Below are 24,717 nucleotides of genomic sequence, written 5' to 3'. Positions count from 1 at the left end.
GAGACAAAATGAAAGGTTGAAGGGAATATGTGAATGTATGCTTTGAGAAAATGTGACAGGAAAAACAAAAACAAACAAAAAGATGACTTACAACTGAATTACAAGATACTAGCTCCTTTATGCGAACCATGACTTCCTGTGTGAAGGTCCCTGGCCACAGAACCTGGGACACGAGTCCTTTGGCACAGGCCTCCTGAGCAGTCAACTTCCTCCCGCTCAGTAGCATTTCATTAGCCTACAGTGACAGGAGAGAGAAAAAGGAATCAAATGCACCCGTCACCTTTATTAGACATTTCAAACTTAATTCTTATGTTTAATATTGTGATATTCTTAATAAATTGTATTAATTATTGATATTACTTTGAGAAGTACTTTCTACCTGCACAATCGTAATATATATCTGACGATTTGATTAAGTGAAATTATGAAATGCTGGCGAAGAGACTCATGAAACTCATGTTCATGTGGAGTGTCCTCACATGAGCCGTGTTTCCACCACGGGAACTTTCCCCAGGAACTAGAGACTTTGGGGTGGTACTCGTTGTGTTTAGCCTGCAGGAACTGGGGTCTAAGTAACGTTCCGGGTATAGATTTCCCCCTCAAAACGGCCCTGCTCGCGAGGTAGTACTTTTTCAAAGTTCAGGAACTATCAGGGGTGGGACTTGGGCGCTGGACATGCTGATTGGTTGAGCTGATTACGTGCGCGCAGTAAGAGTTGTTTGCTATTCAAATCAACAATGGAGTTTAAAAAATACGACTGATGGACCGACAATGAGGTTCAGGCTTTATTATTTGTATTTGCGGAGGACGAAATCCAGTGGGCTCTGGGAAGTCGCGCGCAGTCCTACGTCACCGGACTAATCTTCACAATGAATGAAATGAAAACGCAGACAGCAGCAGGTCTGAGGGAAAAAGAGTTCCTGGGACAAATTGTTCCGGGTAATTTCGGTGGAAACAGACGACAGACACTGAAAACACTGAGCATCACACATGCTTGAGTATGTGTAGTGGATAAATTGCAGAAATCACATAAATCTACATATGAACTGCCCATATGAAGGCGCAATTATTTTTCATGCCAATCAAGCACATTAAAACTAAAGCAAAGCAGAAGGTTAAAACACAGAACCAAAGAGGATGATGGGTCAGCAGAACACTTCAGAAATCTATAAATCTGAATTTACTTAATGTTAACACTTAGGGACCCTCTTTTGACATTAAAAAAACTACAGTCAGGATTTACTACAGACACGCAGTGAAAAATGAGCGCTGAAAAGGCATAGAGAGGGTTATTTTTGCGGCTGAACTTATTGCATATACATTTGTAGGAGTTTCTTGTCTGGCTATCACCAGAACAAGCTCTTTAAAGATTTAACATTAGTCTGGGGAATCTGCTCTGTATTTTCTACTGCACGTGATCAACGGGCATAGTTCAAATTACTCTGAACACATTTGGATAGTCCTTCAACCAATCAGACCAACGATCCGGGTGACGTACTTTGCAGAGCGGTCAGTAGTAAGGCAAACACATCCTTCTTTAGTAGGAATTGTTCCAGGGCAAGTTTCTGTTCCATTTTCAAAGAAAACTTGTTTGTCCATGTTGAATGTAAACAAAAAGCTGCTTGCCGTCGCTTCTCTATCGTCATTGTGTTAAACCCGGCAATAGCGTGCCAGGTGGATAAGCCAGTTTGTGATTGGTCCCCGCAGATTTGTAACGGAAGCAGGATAGAATAATGTACAGGTTTCCAGCCTGAGCTGCAGTGCGAAATCAAATTGCCAGCAGATCGGGCTGGGTATATCCAGTCTAAGGAGTTTCCCTTTCAAAGCAAAATTTACGTGAGGTGTGAGTATTTAAATTAATCATGCAAGGTGATTTACTAAGGTTTGTGCTCGTCAATTTACTGGTGTTTGCGACATTATTTACCGCCCCCCCAAAAAAACACTTAAACCAGATGCTAACTGGCAGGAAATTATGGAAATGATCCGGCTGTGTCTGTGTGCTTTAATTTGTGTGTCGATCATACGCTAAACTTTCCCCTCCCATCTGCACTTTTTTGGAATTAGGCTCTCACGCTAATTTGCCCTGTTTAGTAAACCTGGCCCTTACTATTCTCCTACATATATACCAAAAGTGATGTCCGGCCTAGGAATATTAACATCTTCAACCTTTATTCAAATATTATTAAAGATTTGTCAATGATTTTGTAATCATATTGCGTAGTTGTGCTTGGAGTCAATTGTTATATTTATGATAACACAATGAAGCATGCCAAATAGTATGGACAAAATTTTTGGCAAGGCTGTCATACAAAGAAATTATGAACATGCCAAAACAAGAGAACCAACAAAACAAATGTACGTATGTATGTGTGTGTGTGTGTGTGTGTGTTTTATTTGAACAATGAAATAAAGCCAATTGGTTTTAAAATATTAGGGGGTACATTGCAAAAAAAACAAAAATTTGGTCTCGTTGCCAGTCAAAATATCTAAACATTCTTGAAGGGTTAGTTCACCCAAAAATGAAAATAATGTAATTTATTACTCACACTCATGCAGTTCCACATCCGTAAGACCTCCGCTCATCTTTGGAACACAAATTAAGATATTTTTGTTGAAATCTGAAGGCTCAGTGAGGCCTGCATAGGCAGCAATGTAATTTACACTCTCAAGATCCATTAATGTACTAAAAACATATTTAAAGCAGTCCATGTGAGTACAGTGGTTCAATATTAATGTTATAACGACGAGCGACGAGAATATTTTTCGTGTGCCAAAAAAACGAAATAACGACTTATATAGTGATAACCGATTTCAAAACACCGCTTCATGAAGCTTCGGAGCGGAAACGAATCAGCGAGTCGAATCCTGATTCAGATCGCGTGTCAAACCACCAAAATCACGTGACTTTGGCACTTCGGACCACTGAATCGACTCGCTGATTCTTTTCCGCTACGAAGCTTCCTGAAGCAGTGTTTTGAAATCGGTTATCACTGTACAAGTCGTTATTTCGTTTTTTTTGGCGCACAAAAAATGTTCTCGTCGCTTTATAATATTAATATTGAGCCACTGTACACACATGGACTGATTTAAATATGTTTTTAGTACATTAATGGATCTTGAGAATGTAAATTACTTTGATGCCTATGCAGGCCTCACTGAGCCTTCGGATTTCAACAAAAATATCTTAATTTGTGTTCCGAAGATGAACGGCATGAGGGTGAGTAATAAATTAAATGTTTTCATTTTTGGGTGAACTAACCCTTTAAGTTTTTACTTAAAACAAGCATAACTTATCTGCCAATGGGGTAAGAAAAATCGTATTTGTGTTTGGCACAGAAACTGTCCCAAAGATTATTTTTCTTGTTATACTCACTCTTGATATTCACACTTCATTTGGATTTTTTCCCCCAGAAAACAAGAAAAAAATATCTTATGTCATTTTACTTATCTAGTAAATGCATCTTGACATTTTTAGATATTTTGACTGGAAACAAGACAAAAATACTAAATAAGAAAAGCTATTTTTTTGCAGTGTATTTGGATATTTCACAATGTACTTCTCAATATAATATAAATTACATGCCCTAGAAATAAATAAGTTAGATATTGAAGTGTAAAAAGCCTTAAATGAGTCTTTTTTTAAATAATCTTTCATTCAGACATACACTATCGATGTACTGACCGAAGCTACTCCCATGATGAGAGGGAATGTTACAGAGGAGCATGCGTCTGGAGTTTGGCCAAAGATTGTGTAAGGAGTCTGGAACCAAGCTTTCTCATTGGCCCAGATTACATCACACAAGGGCAAGATAGATGCTCCAAGTCCAATAGCAGGTCCATTTACAGCGGCAATGATGGGCTTCTTGAACTGGATGAATGTGTTGACAAAAGTCCTGAAGACAACAGAAAACACAGTCTTATCTATGGGTACTATTACAAAACAATTCACTGAAATATGATAAAATACCTGTTCAAATATTTATACTCTTATCCTTTTTACCTGATTGTCTCTGCCATTTTGATGCTTTCTTTTTTCCTATCATCCGTGAGCCGCCTAATAAAGTAGATGAAGTCGAGGCCAAAGCAGAAGACGTTTCCCACAGCGCTCAGTAGAACAAGTTTACTGTCATCAGCTGCAGCTGTGGCCATGGCACTCTGAACCTCCTTCATTACCTGAAAACCATTTGTGTAAAGTTTTATCTTTATTACAGTATGAGTAATTTCATATATGATAAAAACCTAGTTACACCATGCCAACTTTAGAATGTTGCTAGATGTGTCAAAAAATCACTTCTGCTAGACAATCTGGAAAGTACTCTATGTTTTCTGTATGGCATCAGATTTTTTATTTTTTTATTTCTACTGTCATTCCACCCAGTCCTAATTCAGAGGATGAGGTATCAGATGATAAAAAGCAATGAGTTAAATGTCTGAATACAACAACAAAAAAAAGTCAAATTTACATAGGTTATTTCTTTAATATATCATATAATATATTTGGACTCACATCAGGATTCAGTGAGTTGTTCTCAGAGGTCTTTGTAGAAAACAGAATGTGTGTAAAGCCATCTTGTTTCTTAACTACAATGTCCCTGTAGCGGTAAGCACTCTCAGTTTGACGAACACTGAAGCGAAGGCGTTTGTCGAAAGTCGCACGGTCCTCAAATCGCCTTTTGCCTGTCAGCCCTGAGCTGCCCATCACTCCTGCTGCACCACTCTGTGTAATGGCTGTTCCGTTTGCCGACGAGGCTTCCATGAGGGTTGTCACTCCTATGAAACGACAACAAAAGCAAAAATTTATAAATACAATTATATAAATAAAACATTTAAATATTATATAGTTATAATCATATAAATAAATAACAAATTAATTTTTTTTTTACTATTATATAGTTAAAGCTGTTTTTTGTGTTCAAGATTTACAAAAATGATATAATGAGAATGTACAACATGAATCCATTTTCCAAACCGTGTTTTTGTCTTTTTTTTTTGTCTGGTACACTTATCTTATAATAAGTGTTTATATTGGGACTAGGGCTGCCACTACAGACTATTTTTATATTGATTAATCTATCGACTAATTTGTCACAATAATTTTCAACAATTTTACTTAAAAACCTTTCATTTAACTTGCAACGTTGGCCTTCAGTAGTGTACTATTAAAAAAATATAAATGTAAACAAGCCCTTGACAAAATGTAAAATTAAAAGAGTAAAAATGTTAAAAAGGTACAAATTTGTAAACCAACATAAACAAAAGATAATATCAGCAAATACTTTTTAAATAGAATAGTGTTGTCACGATACCAAAATTATGACTTCGATACAATACCAGACTAAAATACCTTAATACCGATACTGAATCGATACCATGACAAAAAACTGTAAAAGTAATTGAATAATATGACAGAACTTGTTATTAATTGTTTTATCATTGTTTTAGGGTTAAAAAAACCCTAAAAACTCACTTGGCCGGCATGTTCCTGCCCTGCCCTGCTTCACAAAGAATATTCGGTCCGGCCCTTTAAAAACTGCACAGACCAAATTCATTGTAACACCCGATTTCTCATTTAACTCTGTATACGTTCACTAAAGACTTATCCAACTGCGTTTATCCGAATACTCGCCAGGACGTGCATTTTTACATATTTTTTACCATTTAAACCCAATAATCTGCGAAACTGGCGTCGCGATCTGTCTGAGTGAAAGGCGTGTTTCTGTTGCTTTCTTTTTCCTGAGCTGCGCGTATATATTTGACTGTTCTGCTTCCATTGTTTAGTGAACGGTGGAAGCAGAGCTCACGCACACGTCCTCACTCCTGCTGTCACACATCGACGCAGATTAAGAAATACTGCTCTTATTACAGTGCTGTCAAAGTACCGGTACTAATGCAATTTCATACCGACCCAACTTACCCAGTCGACTAAAAATATTGCCGTCGACGCCGTCGACTGTATCGACCAATCGCGACAGGCCTAATTAGGACTATTTCAGACCGGTCTGGCAGGAACCGCTGCGAAGGAGCACAGTCCCTGCGTGACTCGCCATAGACATAAACAGAGAGAAGTAGCTCCGGCTGCAATGTTCTTCCGCAAGACGCATGCAGTTCTGTGTATTAACCGCTAGAGCACAAAAATTTACGGACTGCAGCTTTAATATCTGAATCTACACTACATTCAAATGTTTGGGGCTGCAAGGATGCATTAAATTGGTCAAAAGTAAAGGTAAAGACATTTGTAATGTTTCAAAAGATTTCCCTTTTTTATATAAATGTTGTTTAACTTTGAACATCAAAGAATCCTGAAAAATATTTATCATGGTTTCCACAAAAAAATATTAAGCAGCACAACTGTTTTCAATATTTCTTGAGCTCCAATCAGCATATTAGAATAATTTCTGAAGGATCATGTGACTCTAAAGACTGGAGTAATGATGCTGAAAATGCAGCTGTCATCGCATTAATAAAATAAATTTTTAATATATATAAACTATTTAAACTTCTTTCAAATTTGTTTTAAAAATCTTGCCGTCCCCAAACCTTTGAACGATAATGTATATTATGAATGCACCACTATGGGCAAAAACATGGTAAAATGGTCATTAACTGAAATTAATTCATTAATTGTGGTGCACGTCATTTGCATATGAAAAGGGCGCACAAAACAAATTATTACAATCATTACCACTCAGACCTACTGTTATATTGTCTTAAGTGACATAAATATCAGGATATGATTATTTTCTTCTGTTATACAAAGATCCCAACATGAGAGTAAAATCAATACCATCGTATCAAAGTTAATTCTGATGGAAAACTAGCTTCTGTACCTTTCCCGTTTAATGTGCGGACGGCAGCTGGGGTAATGGGAATCTGCGGTGGCGGAAGGGCCGTTTGCGTCCTGGGCCTCGTGCCCATTCGAGCTCGCTCCTCTCCTGGTACACGCACAGCTCCGGAGGGTTTCTCCAGCAAGGCCACTTCAGGGGGCACAGCATCTGGCTCTTGGCCTCCCTGCTCCAGACTGTGTGCTGCCTCACTGGGAGACTCCTCGGTGTCAGTGCGGCTGTTCATTGGGCTCTTTGGCACTAGGATTTTGATGCCAGATTTTGTTAGGTCCATACTACGGCGCAGCGCACTCATAGTGGGTGCAGCTGTTGGCGCTGCCGTTGGGACAGTGTCTGTGACTGTGCCCATGACCGCAGTGCTACTGCCAGTGCTACTTATGCCAGTCGAACGCTTATTCTTCTGTTGCAGTGCGTCGCTGTCGTTTGGTGAGTGCTGTGCTGGCTGAAGCCGTTTTGTAGAGTGTGTGCTTGAGGTCTGTGGAGAATTCTTCGCTGTGTTAGGAATCACTGAGTGCTGCTGAGGCCTGCTGATCTGTTTGCGGGCATTGAGGTTAGTGTTGCCTCCGGCTGTGCTGGGAGAGCTCCGTGTGGAACGGAGTAAAGTTCCGTCTTTCTGCTTTTCGCTGTGTTGCCGATTAAACTCATGGATGAACTCGACGCAGCTGGACAGGTGACTCTCCGGCTCCCAGGTGTCTCCCTCAAAGCCATAGCCTCTCCAGCGGACCAGGTACTCAGTTTTGCCCTTTTTGTTCTTACGTTTGCCAACTACTCTCTCCACCTACAAAGGGACATGCAGATAAAGTACGACTTAGTGAAATTTATGTTAAATAATTGAGTACAGGGAAGACTAAAGAGTAGAAGAAATTGTTAGTTTGTTATGAAGGAAATTGTACTTTCAATGAATACACTTTTTTACGCATTAACGGTCTGAAACCTATGGCTTGTGAGCCACACATTTGAAAACCGCATTCATTACAAATCTTATACTCGTAATGTTCTGTTCACACAGCAGCGACTCGTATACTGTATTTCTGTATAAGTAAAGTCACAAGCCTCTATTCTATTCTCACATTTGCCATGAATATCACCTGTAACCATGGTAAAGTAAATATCAAAGATGTCCATAATAATGGAAATTATCAAAGTCAACACAGCGCAAGTTCAACAGTCAAATCTTAATTAACCGACAGCAGCTTTAATACCTGAGTGGAGGGCAAATCATTTGAGTCACACACAGACCACACAAATATGCAGTTCCGTACTGTAAACCCTAATATTGCGAAGCAACCTAGTTATCATAAGGCAGAGAGATGCGTGAAGATGAAAGCTCATATGAGTATTTTAATGGTAAAATATGTATGCTATTTCTTAAACACTTATACTTTTGGTACTAATATTTTTTGCAAGATGTAAATAGGTTTGAGTTAATACTTTTCTGTAAGAACATTGAAGCAGACGCTCAATTTCCCAGTCAAGCTTTAAGTAGTGTTTTCCTCACGCAGTGGCTTTGGCAGACAGTTGAGGAGACATGTCGTGAAGACGAGGAGTATGTTAAATTGGTAGGTAGTAGGGGTGTAACGGTTCAACTTTCTCATGGTTTGGTTTGTATCACGGTTTCAGTACAGTTCGGTATCTTCAGGAAAAAGGTACTGTCAAATAAAAATATCTAAAACTAACTATAATAATGTACAAAGATACAAATTCATTTTAAGATATATTCGACTATGCTTACAACATGAACAATGGCATGACATTTGCTCACACAATTTGTGTGTGAATTTGTCCATTTAAGGGCAAGAAGACTTCAAGCAAACTCAATTTAGTATTCACCCGCTGTCTGAAGCCTTTCACGTAGCGGTGTGCACAGCATTTTTTTGTAACTTTGAGCGCAGCTCCGCTTCTGAAGATGCACGACTTTGAGGCAATTCTGGCCAAGCAGGTACGTCTAAACTGGCATCCTACCAGCACCAGTTTGCATGACAAATAAACATAGTTTTCTCTGTGCAGGTAACACTTGAGTAAACAAATTTAAGACCTCTTGAGACTTTTTGTTTACCATTTAAAAGAGTTATACAATGAAACACACCTGAACCAGCTAAACAAGGTCTTACTAGGCATACCAGAAACCTCCATGCAGGTATGTTGAGGCAAGTTGAAGCTAAACTCTGCAGGACAGTGGCACCCCTCATTTAAGATATTTAAGACTTCTTATGGCCTTAAACTTGATCAAACTAAATTCAAGACTTTTTAAGGACCCTTTGAACTTGAATGAATGAACCAGATCATGGAATTGTGAACAAATCATTGTTTCAGAGTTTTGTGAACCGATCAACCAATTAATTGAAAGTAATTGGCTTCTCATTAAAACGTCAAGGAGGGATAAAACAGATGCCGAGAGTTTTCAGTGAATAAAGTCTGTTACATAAAGCCATCATAAGGGTTCAAAAGACTGAATACAGCACAATAATATAAGTCCTAATTTGGAATATTGTACTTATTTTTGGAATATTTTATGAAGCGGCCCCAATTTATTGTAATTGCATGAACAAACAACTTTGTGTTTTTGTGTTTCACAGCAATTAGCCAGTCATATAGGCTAGATTTGAAACATAAGGGTGAGTAAATGATGACAAGTGTCTTTTTACAAGTCTATACTTCCTGTTATGTTGCTGATGATACTAAAGTAATTTGAGTGATATGCACTAAAAGTGAGACTATATGCAGGAATGAAGAGAGGCTTATAACTAGGTTGTGTCATGACAATAATCTGATTTAAATGTCAACATGACAAAAAGGACTCTTTGTGAACTTCAGGAAACCCAGAGAGTGTGACTCCTCAATCAACACCAATGGCACTGCAGGTTAAAGTGTCAGCTGCTTCAGGTTCCTTGGCATGCAAATCTCTGCTGGCCTGGTTTGGTCTCGCAACACTGTAGCACTGCATAAGGCACACAAATACCTGTGCTTTCTCAGATAAGCAGGCAACAGCGCCGCAACTTCTACCAAAGCATCAGAGGAATGAGGGAATACCAAACACAACTGAGAAACCAAAAGGCTTTAAATTGTACTAAATGCAATAGTAAACTCAACTATTATCAAAGGATCTTGCCACCTACCTTGTAGCAAGCAATGTTATACTGTAAAGGGATCATTTACTCCCCCCAAAAAAGGTGGATGATGCGGTCAACATTGGACTACAGTACATCTAGACAAACCAGGGATTTGTGCAAGGATTCTGTTTTTGGACTTCAGCTCTAAGGGTGCACGATATTCACAAAAATGTGATATTGCGATATCAATAATGAATATTGCGATATAGATATTAATTTCGATATTTTTAAGCCTATGTAAAATTACAAAAGTTACAGAAAATGCATCAAAATAGATTCATAGCAAAACAAATTCTTACAACACAAGGTTTAAAGGTTTTCAACTGACAGTCATATTGGACTGGTTCAACATGAATAAATAAATAATAATCATATCTGGTTGTACAGTAGGGATGCAACAATACAGTTAGTCCACGGTTCAATACATACCTCGGTTTTTAACCACGTTTTTGGTTCGGTTCTGATGGCTTGTCACATCAGTTTTTTTCTATTCTATTCTTAGCCGACAGGAACAGAAAGAGTTATTATTATTTTTATTATTATTTTTTGTTTTTATTGCAATACTCTTTTTGAATTTTACTTAAAAGACTTGGAAAAACCTTACTTAAAACTTTACTTAAAAAAAACCTTGTACACATTCCTAGTGTATAGTATAATATAAAATAATATATATAAAGATTTACAGTGGCAGCTCAGAGCAGTACAGCATGAGAGTGTATGAAGAAATGTAAAATTAAAGAGAGAGTTCACTCAAAAATGAAAATTCTGTCCTCAATTACTGGCGCTCAAGTTGTTTTAAACCTGAATAAAGTTCTTTCTTCTGTTGGACATAAAATATATTTTAAAGAATGTTGGAAACCAACAGTTGCTGGCCCCCATTGTAGGAAATAATAATATGAATGTCAATGGCTACCATCAGCTGTCTGTGTTCAACAGAAGAAATTAATACAGGTTTGAACAACATTAGATGAGTAAATAATGACATTATTTTAGAGGTAAACTGTCCCTTTAAGGACAGCATGTTTAGCGGCAGCATGTTCACTAAAGGCTGCGCTTCTGTCAATGTAAGACCTCTACACATCTAATACACAGACACGCGATTTTACTTTCACTATAGACATAACTGACTGTGTTTATGTTAACCATGTGTGTATTTGACAGTATTAGCGCAATAAGACTACTTAGTCCAGTAATCACGTGTTCGACAGGCTTTTAGTGCGCGAGCTCAGCGCATGTTAAAACAGTGCATGAGCGCGCGAATGAAATGTTTAACCGGTAACGTAATGCTTTTAAACGCATTAAAATAATGAACTTTCGTGATTGTGAATAACTATAGTGTTCCGTGAGTATAACTCTCTGACACCAGCATTGCAAGCGTGGCTAAACACCCCTAACTTGTGCATAGTGATCGGATATCCGCTCATATCAGCGCGTAGACTGAAAGGCACACTCAAACAGAGCCGAAATAAACTGAGAGAAATATTTAAAACGGAGAGAAATAAAAATAGGCTTGTGGTGGTTCTTAACCATTTCATCTTCTCCCTGAGCAACACTAATTTTCTTACTTTTGTGTTCTTTCTTTTGCTCCACTTGCTCCCTTCGCTCTCTCTTTAGGTCCTTTCTTTTCTTTCTCTTCGTTTTGTTGTGCGCTGGAGTGTGCGTCGAGCCGGCCCGACAAGTAAAGGCCAATTTATACTTCTGCGTCGAGTGCACGCAGAGGGTACGGCGTACCCTACGCATAGACGCGTTGGATACGCCGTACCCTACGCCGTAGCCTGACGCGCACCTCTCCAAAAATGTAACAACGCGTCAATTCTACGCGGACCGCAAGCGCTGTGATTGGTCTGCCAGAACCCTTCCCTCAGGTCAATAAATAAATAAAAAATCTGCGAAAGGAGTGTGTGTGTGTGTGTGTGTGTGTCCAGAAATTGGATGATAGTTCCTTAGGTCTGCTATAACACACTATTTTGCAGTCCAGCGATTCTTTATGCTAGTAAATAAATACATAGATCCGCTGAATATAGTTTATTTATTTTCTCATTAAAACCAAAGATGTTAATCAGTAATTGTATATCAAGAACAGGGACACATTAGGGTATATTTCGTGAATGAAGTCTCCGCAACAACAATCGCTTGCTGAGCCACCGCTGCTGAAAACAGCGGCCACGAGCTCCGCATGGTTTCACAAATGCATTCTAGCGCCAGATCGCCTTATTTAACTTTACTAATCAACTAGAGATGCTTAATTTGTATTAGATACAACAACTCAAGCTGCAAGAAAAGCCGCTATCTCACTGCTGCTGATATTCCGACATGAATGTACAGATTCTACACATCAAACTGCTTCTTCTTCGGCTGTTCTCTTGATTACACCAACATGCCCGAGGACACTGCCTTCCAGTGTCTGCATGTGGAATTGCACATTGACGCAAACAACAGCGCAGAAGTATAAATGCTCACGACGGCGTCGGCTACACGCGTAGCCTACGGCGTACACTACGGCGTACACTCGACGCAGAAGTATAAATGGGCCTTAAGTGTGTGTGTGTGTGTGTGTGTGTGTGTGTGTGTGTGTAGAGGGAGGGAGAAGTGAGAGAGTGACGGTTAGTTTTGGAGCGAGTAGGAGGGACCCGGTTTAAAAAAAAAAATAGATCCGATAGAGAATGTATATACTGTACAGTGAAACGCGTCTCACTTTGTCATAAACGAAATATCGCATCATTATCGCGAGACTTACGATATAATATCGGCCAACGTGATATCGCGATAACGATATTAAATCGATATATCGTGCACCCCTATTCAGCTCCGCTTTCAATACCATCATCCCGGATACCCTCCTGAATAAACTGACAGAGCTTTCTGTACCCGACTCCATCTGTCAGTGGATCATCAACTTTGTGACAGACAGGCAGCAGCTAGTGAGGCTGGGAAAACTCACATCTAGCAGCCTCACCACAAGCACTGGTGCTCCTCAGGGGTGTGCGCTCTCCCCATTGCTCTTCTCCCTCTACACAAATGACTGCACCTCTAAAGACCCCTCTGTCAAGCTCCTGAAGTTTGCAGACGACACAGTCATCTGCCTCATCCAAAACGGTGACAAGTCTGCTTACAGTCAAGAGGTTGAGCAGCTGGCTGTCTGGTGCAGTCATAACTTGGAGCTGAACACACTCAAGACATGCCCCCTCTTAGCATCACGAGGCTCTTTTCCACTGTAGGGCCAGTGCGAGCCAGGGCTAACAACGTGCGGGGCGGGGCCAATAGCCTCAGACTTAAAGCACAGAGTCCAAAATCAAGTTGCGTTTCCACTGTCGGGCCAATAGCCCCGAATTACTACCCTAAAACCCCCTCCATAGAACGACATCACACAACCCCACTGTTTTTATCAGCTTACTGAAAGCTAGCTAAATCGCAAAATTAGGCTGACAGAAGCATTTTGGTCTTTACTTAAAGATCCCAGCATTGATATTTGACCAATGTTTTACAATAAAAAAAAAGTTACTGTGAAAATAACTCCTTAAGCCCCAGTTGGTCCGCTTTGGACCAAGGTATTCGGTGGGCCAAAAACCCCTGGCCGTTGGGCACGATCAAGCCCCGGAAGAGACAGTAGAAACACGACTGGCTTTTGGCCCGACAGTGGAAACACGGCTATGAACAGCACTGTGGCAGCAGTGGAGTCATTCAGGTTCCTGGGCACCACCATCTCTCAGGACCTGAAGTGTCCAATCACATTGACTCCATTGTGAAAAAGCCAAAGGCCCAACAAAGGTTGTACTTTCTTCGTCAAATGAAAAAGTTTAGCCTGCCACAGGTGCAGATGACGGTTTGATCAGCTGTTATTGAGTTGGTTCTGTGTACTTCTATAACTGTCTGGTTTGGGTCAGCCAGTAAATCAGACATAAGAAGACTGCAACAGACTGTTAGAACAGCTGAAAGTATAATTGGTGTGCACCTGCCCAACCGTCAGGACTTGTACATCTCCAGAGTGAAGAAATGGACAGGTAACATCATCACAGACCCCTCTCACCCCAGCCACAACCTGTCAGGCAGATGTTACGGATCTCTGTGCACTAGAACTTCTAGGCATAAAAACAGTTTTTTTCCTTCATGCTATCTCCAGCTTGAACACTTAACACAGAAATGACTGTTTCTATAATTCATACCTCAGTACTTGAGAATGAAGCAATAATAAGATCATATTAGGTAAATACAAACATATTTTTATTTATACAGTTGTATACAGTACATAACGCACAAATCTGTACAGTACAGTCTTCTGTTCCAGCTGTATATCACGTTATTATTATTTTCTTTCTAAGTCTTATTTTTTAAAAGCTACTTCTATTTGTGTCTAATATATATACACATGTATGCATGGTCCCGAGTGTGTTTGCGCACACTTGGCAAATAAAGCTCATTCTTATTCTGATTATGAAAACTGAATCATCTGTTCACCCTGATGTTGCTCTAACCTGTAGGACATTGTTACTTCTGTGGAACATAAAAGAATATTTTTGAACAGTTCAAGCATTCTTCTTTTTTTGAGTGAACTATAAAAGCTTTTCCACTGCTGAACAACTTTTCAAAAGATAACTACAACCAATGCACATTTTTCCCCATTGTGTACATCCACTGTTAACCAGACTATACTACACTAAAACACAAGAGTCAAATGATTATGACGTTTAACAGTTAACAACATTTCCAGAAAAAGAAGAACGGTTACTGTGTACATATAACAACAACATACATACACTTTAATGCTTCTAATTATTCCAGATGACAAATATTAATGCTACTGCATACAATGACATCTGAAAGAATTGTATGCTTTGAACTTTGTTGTAGCAGCTTGGGAGGATGCTTTTCTATTCTATGATAATAGCCCTGTGAACAAAACGAGATCCATACACGTATGGTGTGGAAGTTTAGAGTGGAAGAACTTGACTGGCTTGCAATATTGAAATCACAATTATTTAACAAGATTATTGGTGGGTGACATGATCAAAGTCTTACTTCACGATACAAGTAATTTTAAATATCAGGGAAATTTCACAATTATCGATATTTCAGCAAAAACTAATACTAGGTTAACTAATGTACGAAAAATAATAAATCACAAAATAATTACAAGTAAACAGTCAGCAAAAGAACAAAGAAACTAATAACAATGCTTATTTCGTGGCTTAAATAAATTACTCTTTACTCAGAGACAAAATGTTACATTCAGCTAGGGCTGCTCGATTATGGAAAAAATCATAATCACGATTATTTTGGTCAATATTGAAATCACGATTATGTAACACGATTATTTCACATGACTTTGGGAATGTGTTGTATTTATTAAAAATACACCTTTCAACAATTCAATTGAAATTGTAACATTTGTTGTACTTTTTGAACTATTAAAATAAATAATATAACATATATTCGAATCAAAGTATAAAAGTATTCACGTAAAAATGATAACCACAAATAAATAAGATCAACAATATGGTTCGGCTATGCTTTTCATGTACGTCTAACATTAGTTTTCAGGTACAGAAATGTATCAAATGTAAAATAACATTGCATATTTGAGTGCATAAATTAAAGATTAATCCTATTAAACTTACAAAAGCTATTCAATCAAGAGCGGTGAGTGATGTCCTTGTCTTTTGTTGTTTGACATTAAACAGACAGCAGTAAAGGCTACTGCCCCTTTAAGACCTCGCGTCTTCTTTATCGACTGTATAAAGTTCACTTAAGGCATATACAGACTATGTCTGCTAAGATACTCATCAAGATGGACATGTTGAAATAAGTTTTGTGTGAGTTTGTCCGTTTAAGAGCAATACTTGAAAGAGAACTCAATATTTGCGCGCTGAGAGACGTGTGCGCGCTCTCGGATGAGCGCACAGAGATACATTTTCTCACAGCGCGCGCGGCTTCTCATTCTAAACCTAAACCCTAAAGCACTAAACCCGGGTGATGACGGTGAAAACGACTGGTCATATTCGAAAATATGGCAGCACTCGCAATCTCGCATGCATTGAACAAAGTTTACAAAGAGAGAATTATTTGAAAAATATGAAGGAAAAAAAGGACGTTTACACGGCTCCCCTGCTCTCGTCAGTTTTTGTTTCTTTATTAGATTGTCAAAGGTCACTCTGTTTAATTTTCAAGTGGTTAAACAAATTCGTGGTGTTCCCTTGCGTTGCAGCCACTACCATGTAGCAAATCTTAGCATGTTTCTGCTCGTCGTCTGATTCCTCGAAGCCAAACTGTTCCCAGACAACGGAGTTGGTTTTGCCTTTTTTGCTCACCAAACGCTGCTGTAACTGCCCTCCTTCTGCCATCTTTACTCGCGCCGAGTAAATTCCAGCGGATGATATGCACACGAGACTCACGACCTGAGAGAGATTTGTGGGTTCGTGAGGGGTGGATGTGCGCGTGGGCGTTTCATTCAAAACGCAAGGCAAAATAATGGTTTTTTCTCGATTGTACTATTTTGGTGATCGTTGGGAGGCAAAATCGAAATCGAAATTCGATTAATTGCACAGCCCTACATTCAGCTGTTGCAAATTCATTGACTTTTGAAAATCCAGGGCTCGACATTAAGCATGTTCACGTGCTTGTCCTTTGGACAAGTAAATCGGTCATCCACTTGTCCGAGTAAAAAATGTGCTTGTCCGGAAAAAAAAAGATTTTTTTTTTGTGTGTGTGTTGTAAATAAAATTTATTCTGAAGCAATATTCTCACCAGTGTTCAATTAGCTTTGACATATGCATATTTGTGATATTTTTACCTTTTATAAAGGGCATTTTCCCCCTAATCTTATTAAATATAGGCTATGATTCAGATTTCCTTTTATATTCTTAAATTGGATCAATCAATTAAATTAGAAGACGACACTGGCTGTTACCAGTCAAATTAAATAATTTACACTGAAAAATTACAACTGCATTAAATAATGTTATGAGATTGTTTTAAATATACAAATAAGAAATGCAGGAAAGATGAAACTAAACCACCAGTAGGTGGCAGCAGGTGACCGTCTGAATGAGTGAGTCATTGAGTCGATTCATTCAAACGCTGATTCATTCAAGAATGAGGTAGGCGTTTGCGAATAATTAATTGAATCTTTGATTCTATCGCTTCATTCAAAATGCTGAATCATTCACTAACACGCTGTTGCTGTGACACGCGTTCTGCTGTGATCTTTTGGAACTATTTTCGCTGCTGAAATAGAACAAAAACACTCAATATTGCATCTAAAATGTAAGTGACTTAATGTTAATAATTGTTTATTCATATGAACTGTCATATGAAATCAGTGTCATTTTCAGTCGTGATGTTATTCAGGAAAACAGCACTCTTGGGAATGCGACGTTGCAACTGTATCATATTATAAATATAAATAAACTCCACATTTCTACATTTTTACTGCAGTGTGTTAACTGAGTATCTCTGTGTGAGCGGTACACATTTGTTTCGATTTCTCCTCGAGAGGCTGTGCGAGCGTCAACAGTGCAACGTTACCGTCAGTTCATTATACATTATTATCATTCACTGACGATCGCCAATTACAGTAATGAATGCAGAATCATTCTTGCATTTGGGTGATTCCCTAGTTATTTTTGTTAATGACGTTTTATCAGGCTACTTGTCCGTCGGGCAAGTAAAATTATTTTTCACTTGCCCCTTCAAAAAATCCACTTGTCCTGGACAAGCGTTAATGTCGAGCCCTGGAAAATCAATTACATTTTTTACCAGGAAAAGAGGGGTTTTGATGCACAAAGTTGTTTTTATTGTCTCTAACAAAATCTTTTATTTAAACCTATACAAAAAAGATCCTTTTGTAAATAATAGTGAAAAAACACTTTTTAAAACTGTTGTTCCATTATTACCCCTTAGCAGATTTTGACTCATCACGCTTTTCTTCTAAATTACTCTGTAGTTCACATACACTATATTGCCAAAAGTATCGGGACACTAGGGGTGGGAGAAAAGGTCGATGCATTGATCCTCAAAAATTCAGAATCGATTCTGTGTTCAATTCAAATGGCCACTTCACCACTGTGCGCGTGCAGTCACTGGCCAAACAGAACAACCCGTTGATGGGTGAACGTTCGTATGCTGGTGAATTGGCTTCGTTTAAAATAAAATATGGACAAACTACGACCTGCTCAGGGGCGTCGCACCCGTGGGGACACATTACCCGGTGAGAGGGTTCAACACCCGCACTTTTTCTGCAGTTTTTCCGCAGTTTTGTACAAGCGCCTTGCAGCAGTCGCTCCTCCTTTTCTCTGGCCGCTCTGTGTCTGTGCTCGCTGCGGCTGCCTCCCCATTTCAAAAATGTATTTTGCTTATTAAATGCAAAGTTTTTAATTTCAAAAGCATTTCTAAATTAAGTTCATATTGACAACAAACGAAATTCTGAGGCAAAATAACAAAGTGGTGCTCAAGTAGGCTATACGGCGCTTTCCTTGCCATTAATGCTTAATAACACTCCTATCCCGGTGGCTGGGATATACATAAACCTACCAACATCCGTGGCATAATTTTTGGAATGACTTATCGAATATTGCTGAACTACTGCACAATGTTTCAAACGAATGGAAAATTCTGAACAAAGACTTTGTTTTGGAGAGTGATTCGTTAAATGTCTCCAACATGACTGTGGCAGCTCAGCAAGTTCTCATGTGAGATGTTATGCTCACACACTGAATTTGGCTTCTTCTGCATTAGAGCTTGTTAATCTTGAATATAACTGTTAATAAAATAAAAGTATTGAAAGAAATCTTCATAATCATTTTTATTATGGCAATACTGTCAAACAGATATTCTAACTATAAACCAAAAACATATTAGCTCCAATTTTGGTTAAAATGTAAAGTTCATGTATTTGCACAGCAGGATAATTAGTTACCAAAAATGTATGTTAAGAATCGTTTTGGGAATCGAATCGTTACTCCCAGAATCGGAATCGGATCGAATCGTTAAGTGCCTTAAGATTCCCACCCCTACGGGACACCCCTCCAAATCATTGAATTCAGGTGTTCCAATCACTTCAATGTCTACAGGTGTATAAAATGAAGCACCTAGTCATGCAGACGCTTCTACAAATATCTGTGAAAGAATGGGTTGCTCTCAGGAGCTCAGTGAATTCAAGAGTGGTACCGTTATAGGTTGCCACCTGTGCAATAAGTCCATTCGTGAAATGTCCTCACTACTAATAAATATTCCAAGGTAAACTGTTAGTGGTATTATAACAGTGGAAGCAATTGGGAACAACAGCAACTCAGTCATGAAAAAGCACAGAGCAAGATCAAGAGCAGTGCGCAGAGAGCTTCATGGAATGGTTTCCATGGCCGAGCAGCTGCATCGAAGCCTTACATCACCAAGTGCAATCCAAAGCGTCAGATGCAGTGGTGTAAAGCACACCTCCACGAGACTAGAGCAGGACTCTGGGGTTGTTTTTCATGGGTTGGGCTTGGCCTCTTAGTTCCAGTGAAATTAACTCTAAATGCTTCAGTATACCAAGACATTTTGGACAAATTCATGCTCCAAACTTTGTGGGAACATTTACATTTATGCATTTGGCAGACGCTTTTATCCAAAGCGACTTACAGAGACCTTATTACAGGGACAATCCCCCTGGAGCAACATGGAGTAAAGTGCCTTGACACACTGGTGGTGACCGCTGGGATCGAACCAGCAACCTTCTGCATATCAGTTCCATGGTTTAACCCACTGGACCACCATCTCACTGCAGTTGAACAGTTTGGCGATGGCCCCTTCCTGTTCCGATATGACTGCGCACTAGGGGTGGCACGGTACATGGAAAAAAACCGAACCGTTCGGTTCGCTTGTCTTGGTTCGGACACGGTTCGACGCATGCGCAATGTATCCTCGTGCCCGTATGTTACCTCAGACAGTGGGTGTCCTTTTCGCGCGAAATAAGAGGGGTGTGTGCACATACAGTAAAGTAAAAGTGGAGTGCTGCAGGTCACGTCACATGTAGAAATGCAAGTGGGAGAGATAAGGAAGGCTGCCTGGAGTTGTTGGATGCGCCAGCGTCGTATAGCGGGCAGGGCAGATGCAGTGTGGAGAGCGGTAGCCGCGCGCGCCCGTTGTGCATACACACACTGGCAGTGTTGTCACATTTCACATGGCACATTTCACATGGCAGACACCTGTCACATTTTCCGGTGTTCTCCTCCGACCCCTGTCTGTCTCATGCTTTGATTTATGATGGGCAGCATATATCTGCTGCAAATGCTACCGTGTTCCCCTCTGTCTCATACACACATGCATATATAACATAGTTTATAAGTGGTTCACATGATAAATGTAACATTTAAAAGTTAAGATATGCTTCTAGTTTTAATAATTTAAACATGCCTTTGAAGTGTGGGTGCAAAAAACTTCTGGCAGTGTTGTGTTTTCGTGCATTTTGAATTTTTTTTTGTCATATGGTGATTGTGAAACACACGGAACACTTCATGGTGAAATTTGTTAATCAGGTCAGCTGAATTAAAGCCACAGTGCATTGTTCTGATCAAAATTGATATGATTAACATGAAAAATGTTACGCCAATGTGTCGGACTCGGTAGACAGCCAGTTAGAAAACAACTTGATATAACAATTTTTAATACTGTATGCTAAATTGTGAATGATTAAGCTATATATATATATCTATCATATGCTGAAGTAAATTTCTGGAGTGTTAACGATTAAAAAAACAACAACAAGAACCGTACAGAACCGAAAACCGTGACCCTAAAACCGTGATACGAACCGAACCGAACCGTGGGTTTTGTGAACCGTGCCACCCCTACTGCGCACCAGTGCACAAAGCAAGGTCCATAAAGACATGGGGTGGGAGAAAAAAAATAATAATCTGGATCAATTTTGAAAATTTCAGAATCTATCTATCAAGATTTGGTGCTATACAGCACTTAAAGTGGTTTCCCTATGATTACGAGCCAAATAACCACTTTTAGTGCTATATGGCACCATTGATCCGCTGCTGTGAGGCTGTACAAATGCTTCCAGTGTGAATACTCTCGCGCATCTGAAGCAACGGTGTAGTTATGTTCACGCTTGCGGTGTGAAACAGCCGTAATACCACAAACACCACCTCCGACGCATGCTGTTCAGAATGTGTAGTCTACTCCTTTTGTGGACGCAATCTTCCTGGAACAACGCGCTGAAAACGGCAACTAAACCCAATGAATTCACAGTGATTTATTAAAATAGTGTTCTCTTTAATGTTATGCAATATGACAGTCCCAATCATAGTTATTATTAGTCATGCATTGCTGTTTGACCTACGCGCTGACTTATAATCATGATTGAAGGTGTAACTAGTTGTAAAATGGTCCCAAACATAACTCCGACTCGCTTGCTTCATTATTCCTTGTGTCTGCTTTACATGTTTCGCGGTTGAGCAGCACGCACTGCTTAATCAACGACCGATAAGTTTTACAGATTAAATATATTATCGAAAATTAAACGATCATCAATTAATCGTTAAAATTCCTACATCATATACATAATTCACCCACTATATTTCTAAAGCCCTGTTCCCAACGCCAGCGACAAAGCGACATTATCCCATTCATTTCAATGGAGTGCCGGCCACTACCGGCGGCACGAGCGACAGTGACCGTTGGCGACAGAATATAGACGTGTCAAGCGACGCGAGACACGCAACAAAAGTTCAGAACTTTCAACTTTATGCAAATGGGAGAAGTGAATTTCACGAGCGACAACCAATAGAGTGGACTGTCTGTGGAGCTCACGTCACCGTCTCGAGTGCAAGAAAGACAGACAGGACAGAGTTCCGGAGCGATTTCTTTGTATTATATGATTTGACTGTAACCATATAGATAGTAAAATTATGCGTGGAAAATAAACTATAGGCAGTCTTAGTTAGTTTGATTCATACATTGATAGTTTGTATTGTTAATTATATGACGCTTAGCACTGCTGCATTTCATATTACAGTTTCCCCTACATTACGTTGATTATTAGGAACAAGAAAATGTATTATTGGTGTCATGGTGGGCAAGTGATAACCAGTGGCCGTGGCTTTTGGAGTGGCCTTGTTGTGCAGCGAAGCAAGTGCATTCTGGGAGATGTTGTCTTTCATCCACATGCCTTTTCTCAGTCTAGAAGGCACCAAATTCAAAAATTATTTCACATTGCTACTACATAAATGACCCAGTTTAAATACACATACATCTTCCCAGCCTTGAAGTACCTCAATGACTTAATCCACTGAGTGCTGCTGTGTTAAATATAACACTCTCCAACAGCAGAATGTTCCTTTTAATTATTTTAAACCTAATTCCTAGTCATATTCGAATGATATCTTAGTTTTATATATCACCTGTGATTGCGTTTTCTATAGATATGGCCAGACGGGCAGTCTATCAATAACATTAGAGCAATAGCACAAGGAACGCCCACAAGTCCCACAGAACAGAGACTAGCGACATGCTGTGTGAAAAAAAAATTATTAGCTGGCGGTATGAATGGGACTTAAATTTACCCATTTTTTCATATCAACAGAAAAATATACCAGGATAGCCTGGCTTTCTCTCTAGACTCTTGCAGTATAGTTAATGATATGCTAAAGCCCATCTACACGTCGACGTGATTGGTTACAAGGTAGCTTGTGACGTAAGAAACACTGGCGATTTCAAACCGTGTTTTTGAGACTGTCTTTTTTAACTGCAGTTTTAAGGAGAAAATACTCAGCAACAATGACATGAATTTGCACATGGTTTGACTTAAAGCATATTAAAAACAGTACATAGACATAAACTACATTAAAAATTTGTGATTTTCACCACAGGGGGTCTTTAACGCTTCTACATACCATTGCTAACTACCTTAAAATAATGGCGAGTTTGTCTAGAAAGAATAATGTGTTATTGCTAAAAACTGAGAAAATGAATTTGACTTCCATAACCTTTGCGTTCTATAAAACTTTATTTGTATTGAACCCTGAAGATTCCTTTAATAGATACATAAACAAATTTCCTAATTTTCTATGGCTGTTAGCAATAAATCTTGGAAAGAAGAAATTAAGATTCTGTTACTGACTATCACTCATAAGGTTAAAAGAAGGTAGAGAATGGAAGAGTAGGCAGAACAGATTTTGATCAAATCCAGCACCATCGCTTTAGTTTTATGATACCGTAGGAGTCAACATCTGGGGTGCAAATAAGTCAAATAAACAATGTATTTCCCCAGGTCTACGCTGACCCAAGCCACAACCAAAAAGCACCTAAAGTTTGAAAAGGCAAGGATATGGATGACTAACAGTTTTCGTATTGTCATCTGAATGGACAGTATTATCTAGGTGTTTGAAAACGGGGACATTATTCATACAGGTCTTTATAAACTGGTCAAACATGTTTGAAAAGATGTGTTCTCTTCATCACACCTTTGTACCTTCTTCACACCTTTGTAAAGCATTTGATCATATTGACAAATGTATCTCAATAAGCACATCAGTTCTAAACTTGTAAGTAGTCATTAGCAGCTATATTCATTGGACCAATTCTCAAAAGATGGGGAAAACACAGCAACTGTATTTGACACAATTAAAGCATTGATATGACTAGATACTTAAAGTATATTCATGCAGCATAAACATGCAATATGTAATGATCTTTTTCTTTTCAAATCACCATTTTAAAACCCTGATAACATAACTATGGCTGAGAATAATGTCAGTCAGTCAGAATGTCAGCCCAAACAAGCCAGCAAGTGACACTAGACTTTCTAAATGCGAAATTATACGCCATATTCTGTATATTCATTACTATAACTAATAACATCACCAACAACAGAACTGGAAAATGAAACCAAGCAAAGGCGACCATAACACACAACACTGTTGGAAAGCTAGGAGCAAGGCAGGTTGAAAGCTTTGCAAGCGAAGCTAATTTCACAGGTCCTGCTGGACAGAAGTCGAAACTAAAAGTTCCCGCAGAGCTGAAAACACCATAAAGTACCGAGTTCATTTTCAGCTGTCCTGGTGTGTCCATCACACCACACAGACCTCATGGTTAGCAGCTAGCTTGATGAAGTATCACTCTCCAAAGTGCCCTTCCTTCCCTCCCCCGCCGCCTCATCTACTGCCTCCACCAGCATCTCCCCACACTAAACTCCACAAACTAACAAACCAGGACGACACTGGCTCCACACTACTAGTTTAGTTTGCTAGCATGCAACCCTACCGGTGTAGCTTTAACTAGTACTGGAGTGCTGAAGTCAGTTGTTAAGAACGTTTGCTAGTGCAGTCCACACGAGCCTTGGGACGCTTCGTATATGTGCAACTACACACAAATAATCGATTAACTGCGTCTAAACGGATACGAACGGTAAAAATCGCCGACATTCACCTCATAGAGTTCCTCCGTGGCCATCATGTCACGATAATCTTCGACGTTGTGGCAATCCGTGAGGATTGTAGACACTTTTTTCCTCCAGTTGCAGTTGTCTTTTTTTGGCCTCTCCTCCTTTTTCAGTTGGTCGGTTGAGATGTTCTTGACCCACACAGAGGATCTCTTTGCTGTTTAGTTCTCGCACTCAACGTCTATCCAACAACATTATAGTTAGAATAAAGCATATCATTCCCGATTAAGTCCAAACGAGCACTTTTGTCGGTACAGGCGGCGATTTTCGAGCGTTACCGTAAACTAGTCTGTAGGCAGTGCTGATTACGCGCTCGCCTGCTCTCAGTTCTGTCACACAGGAAGTC

General features: G+C 39.3%; 1 protein-coding gene across 2 annotated transcripts in view; it reads right to left on the bottom strand.

The window, feature by feature from the left end:
- cdyl (chromodomain protein, Y-like) overlaps positions 1 to 24,717 on the bottom strand; it is a 26,391-nt gene extending 1,674 nt beyond the window's left edge. Inside the window, exons 1-7 of one of the 2 annotated variants that reach the window (XM_079820097.1) lie at positions 24,359 to 24,715; positions 6,828 to 7,620; positions 4,508 to 4,770; positions 4,001 to 4,173; positions 3,683 to 3,893; positions 3,374 to 3,387; positions 112 to 235 (exon numbers count right to left, since the gene is read on the bottom strand). In XM_079820097.1, coding sequence (XP_079676223.1) covers positions 217 to 235; positions 3,374 to 3,387; positions 3,683 to 3,893; positions 4,001 to 4,173; positions 4,508 to 4,770; positions 6,828 to 7,620; positions 24,359 to 24,385 — 1,500 coding nt within the window. In that variant the 5' untranslated portion in view covers positions 24,386 to 24,715 and the 3' untranslated portion in view covers positions 112 to 216. Of the gene's footprint in view, positions 1 to 91; positions 236 to 3,373; positions 3,388 to 3,682; positions 3,894 to 4,000; positions 4,174 to 4,507; positions 4,771 to 6,827; positions 7,621 to 24,358 lie in introns of those variants that run through there. The other variant, XM_079820096.1, reaches the window with a different exon arrangement.

This window comes from Gobio gobio (assembly GCF_949357685.1).
Source record: "Gobio gobio genome assembly, chromosome: 6".
Taxonomy (NCBI): domain Eukaryota; kingdom Metazoa; phylum Chordata; class Actinopteri; order Cypriniformes; family Gobionidae; genus Gobio; species Gobio gobio.
The sequence above is the reverse complement of the archived record's forward strand: the minus strand, read 5'-3'. Positions and strand labels throughout refer to the sequence as shown.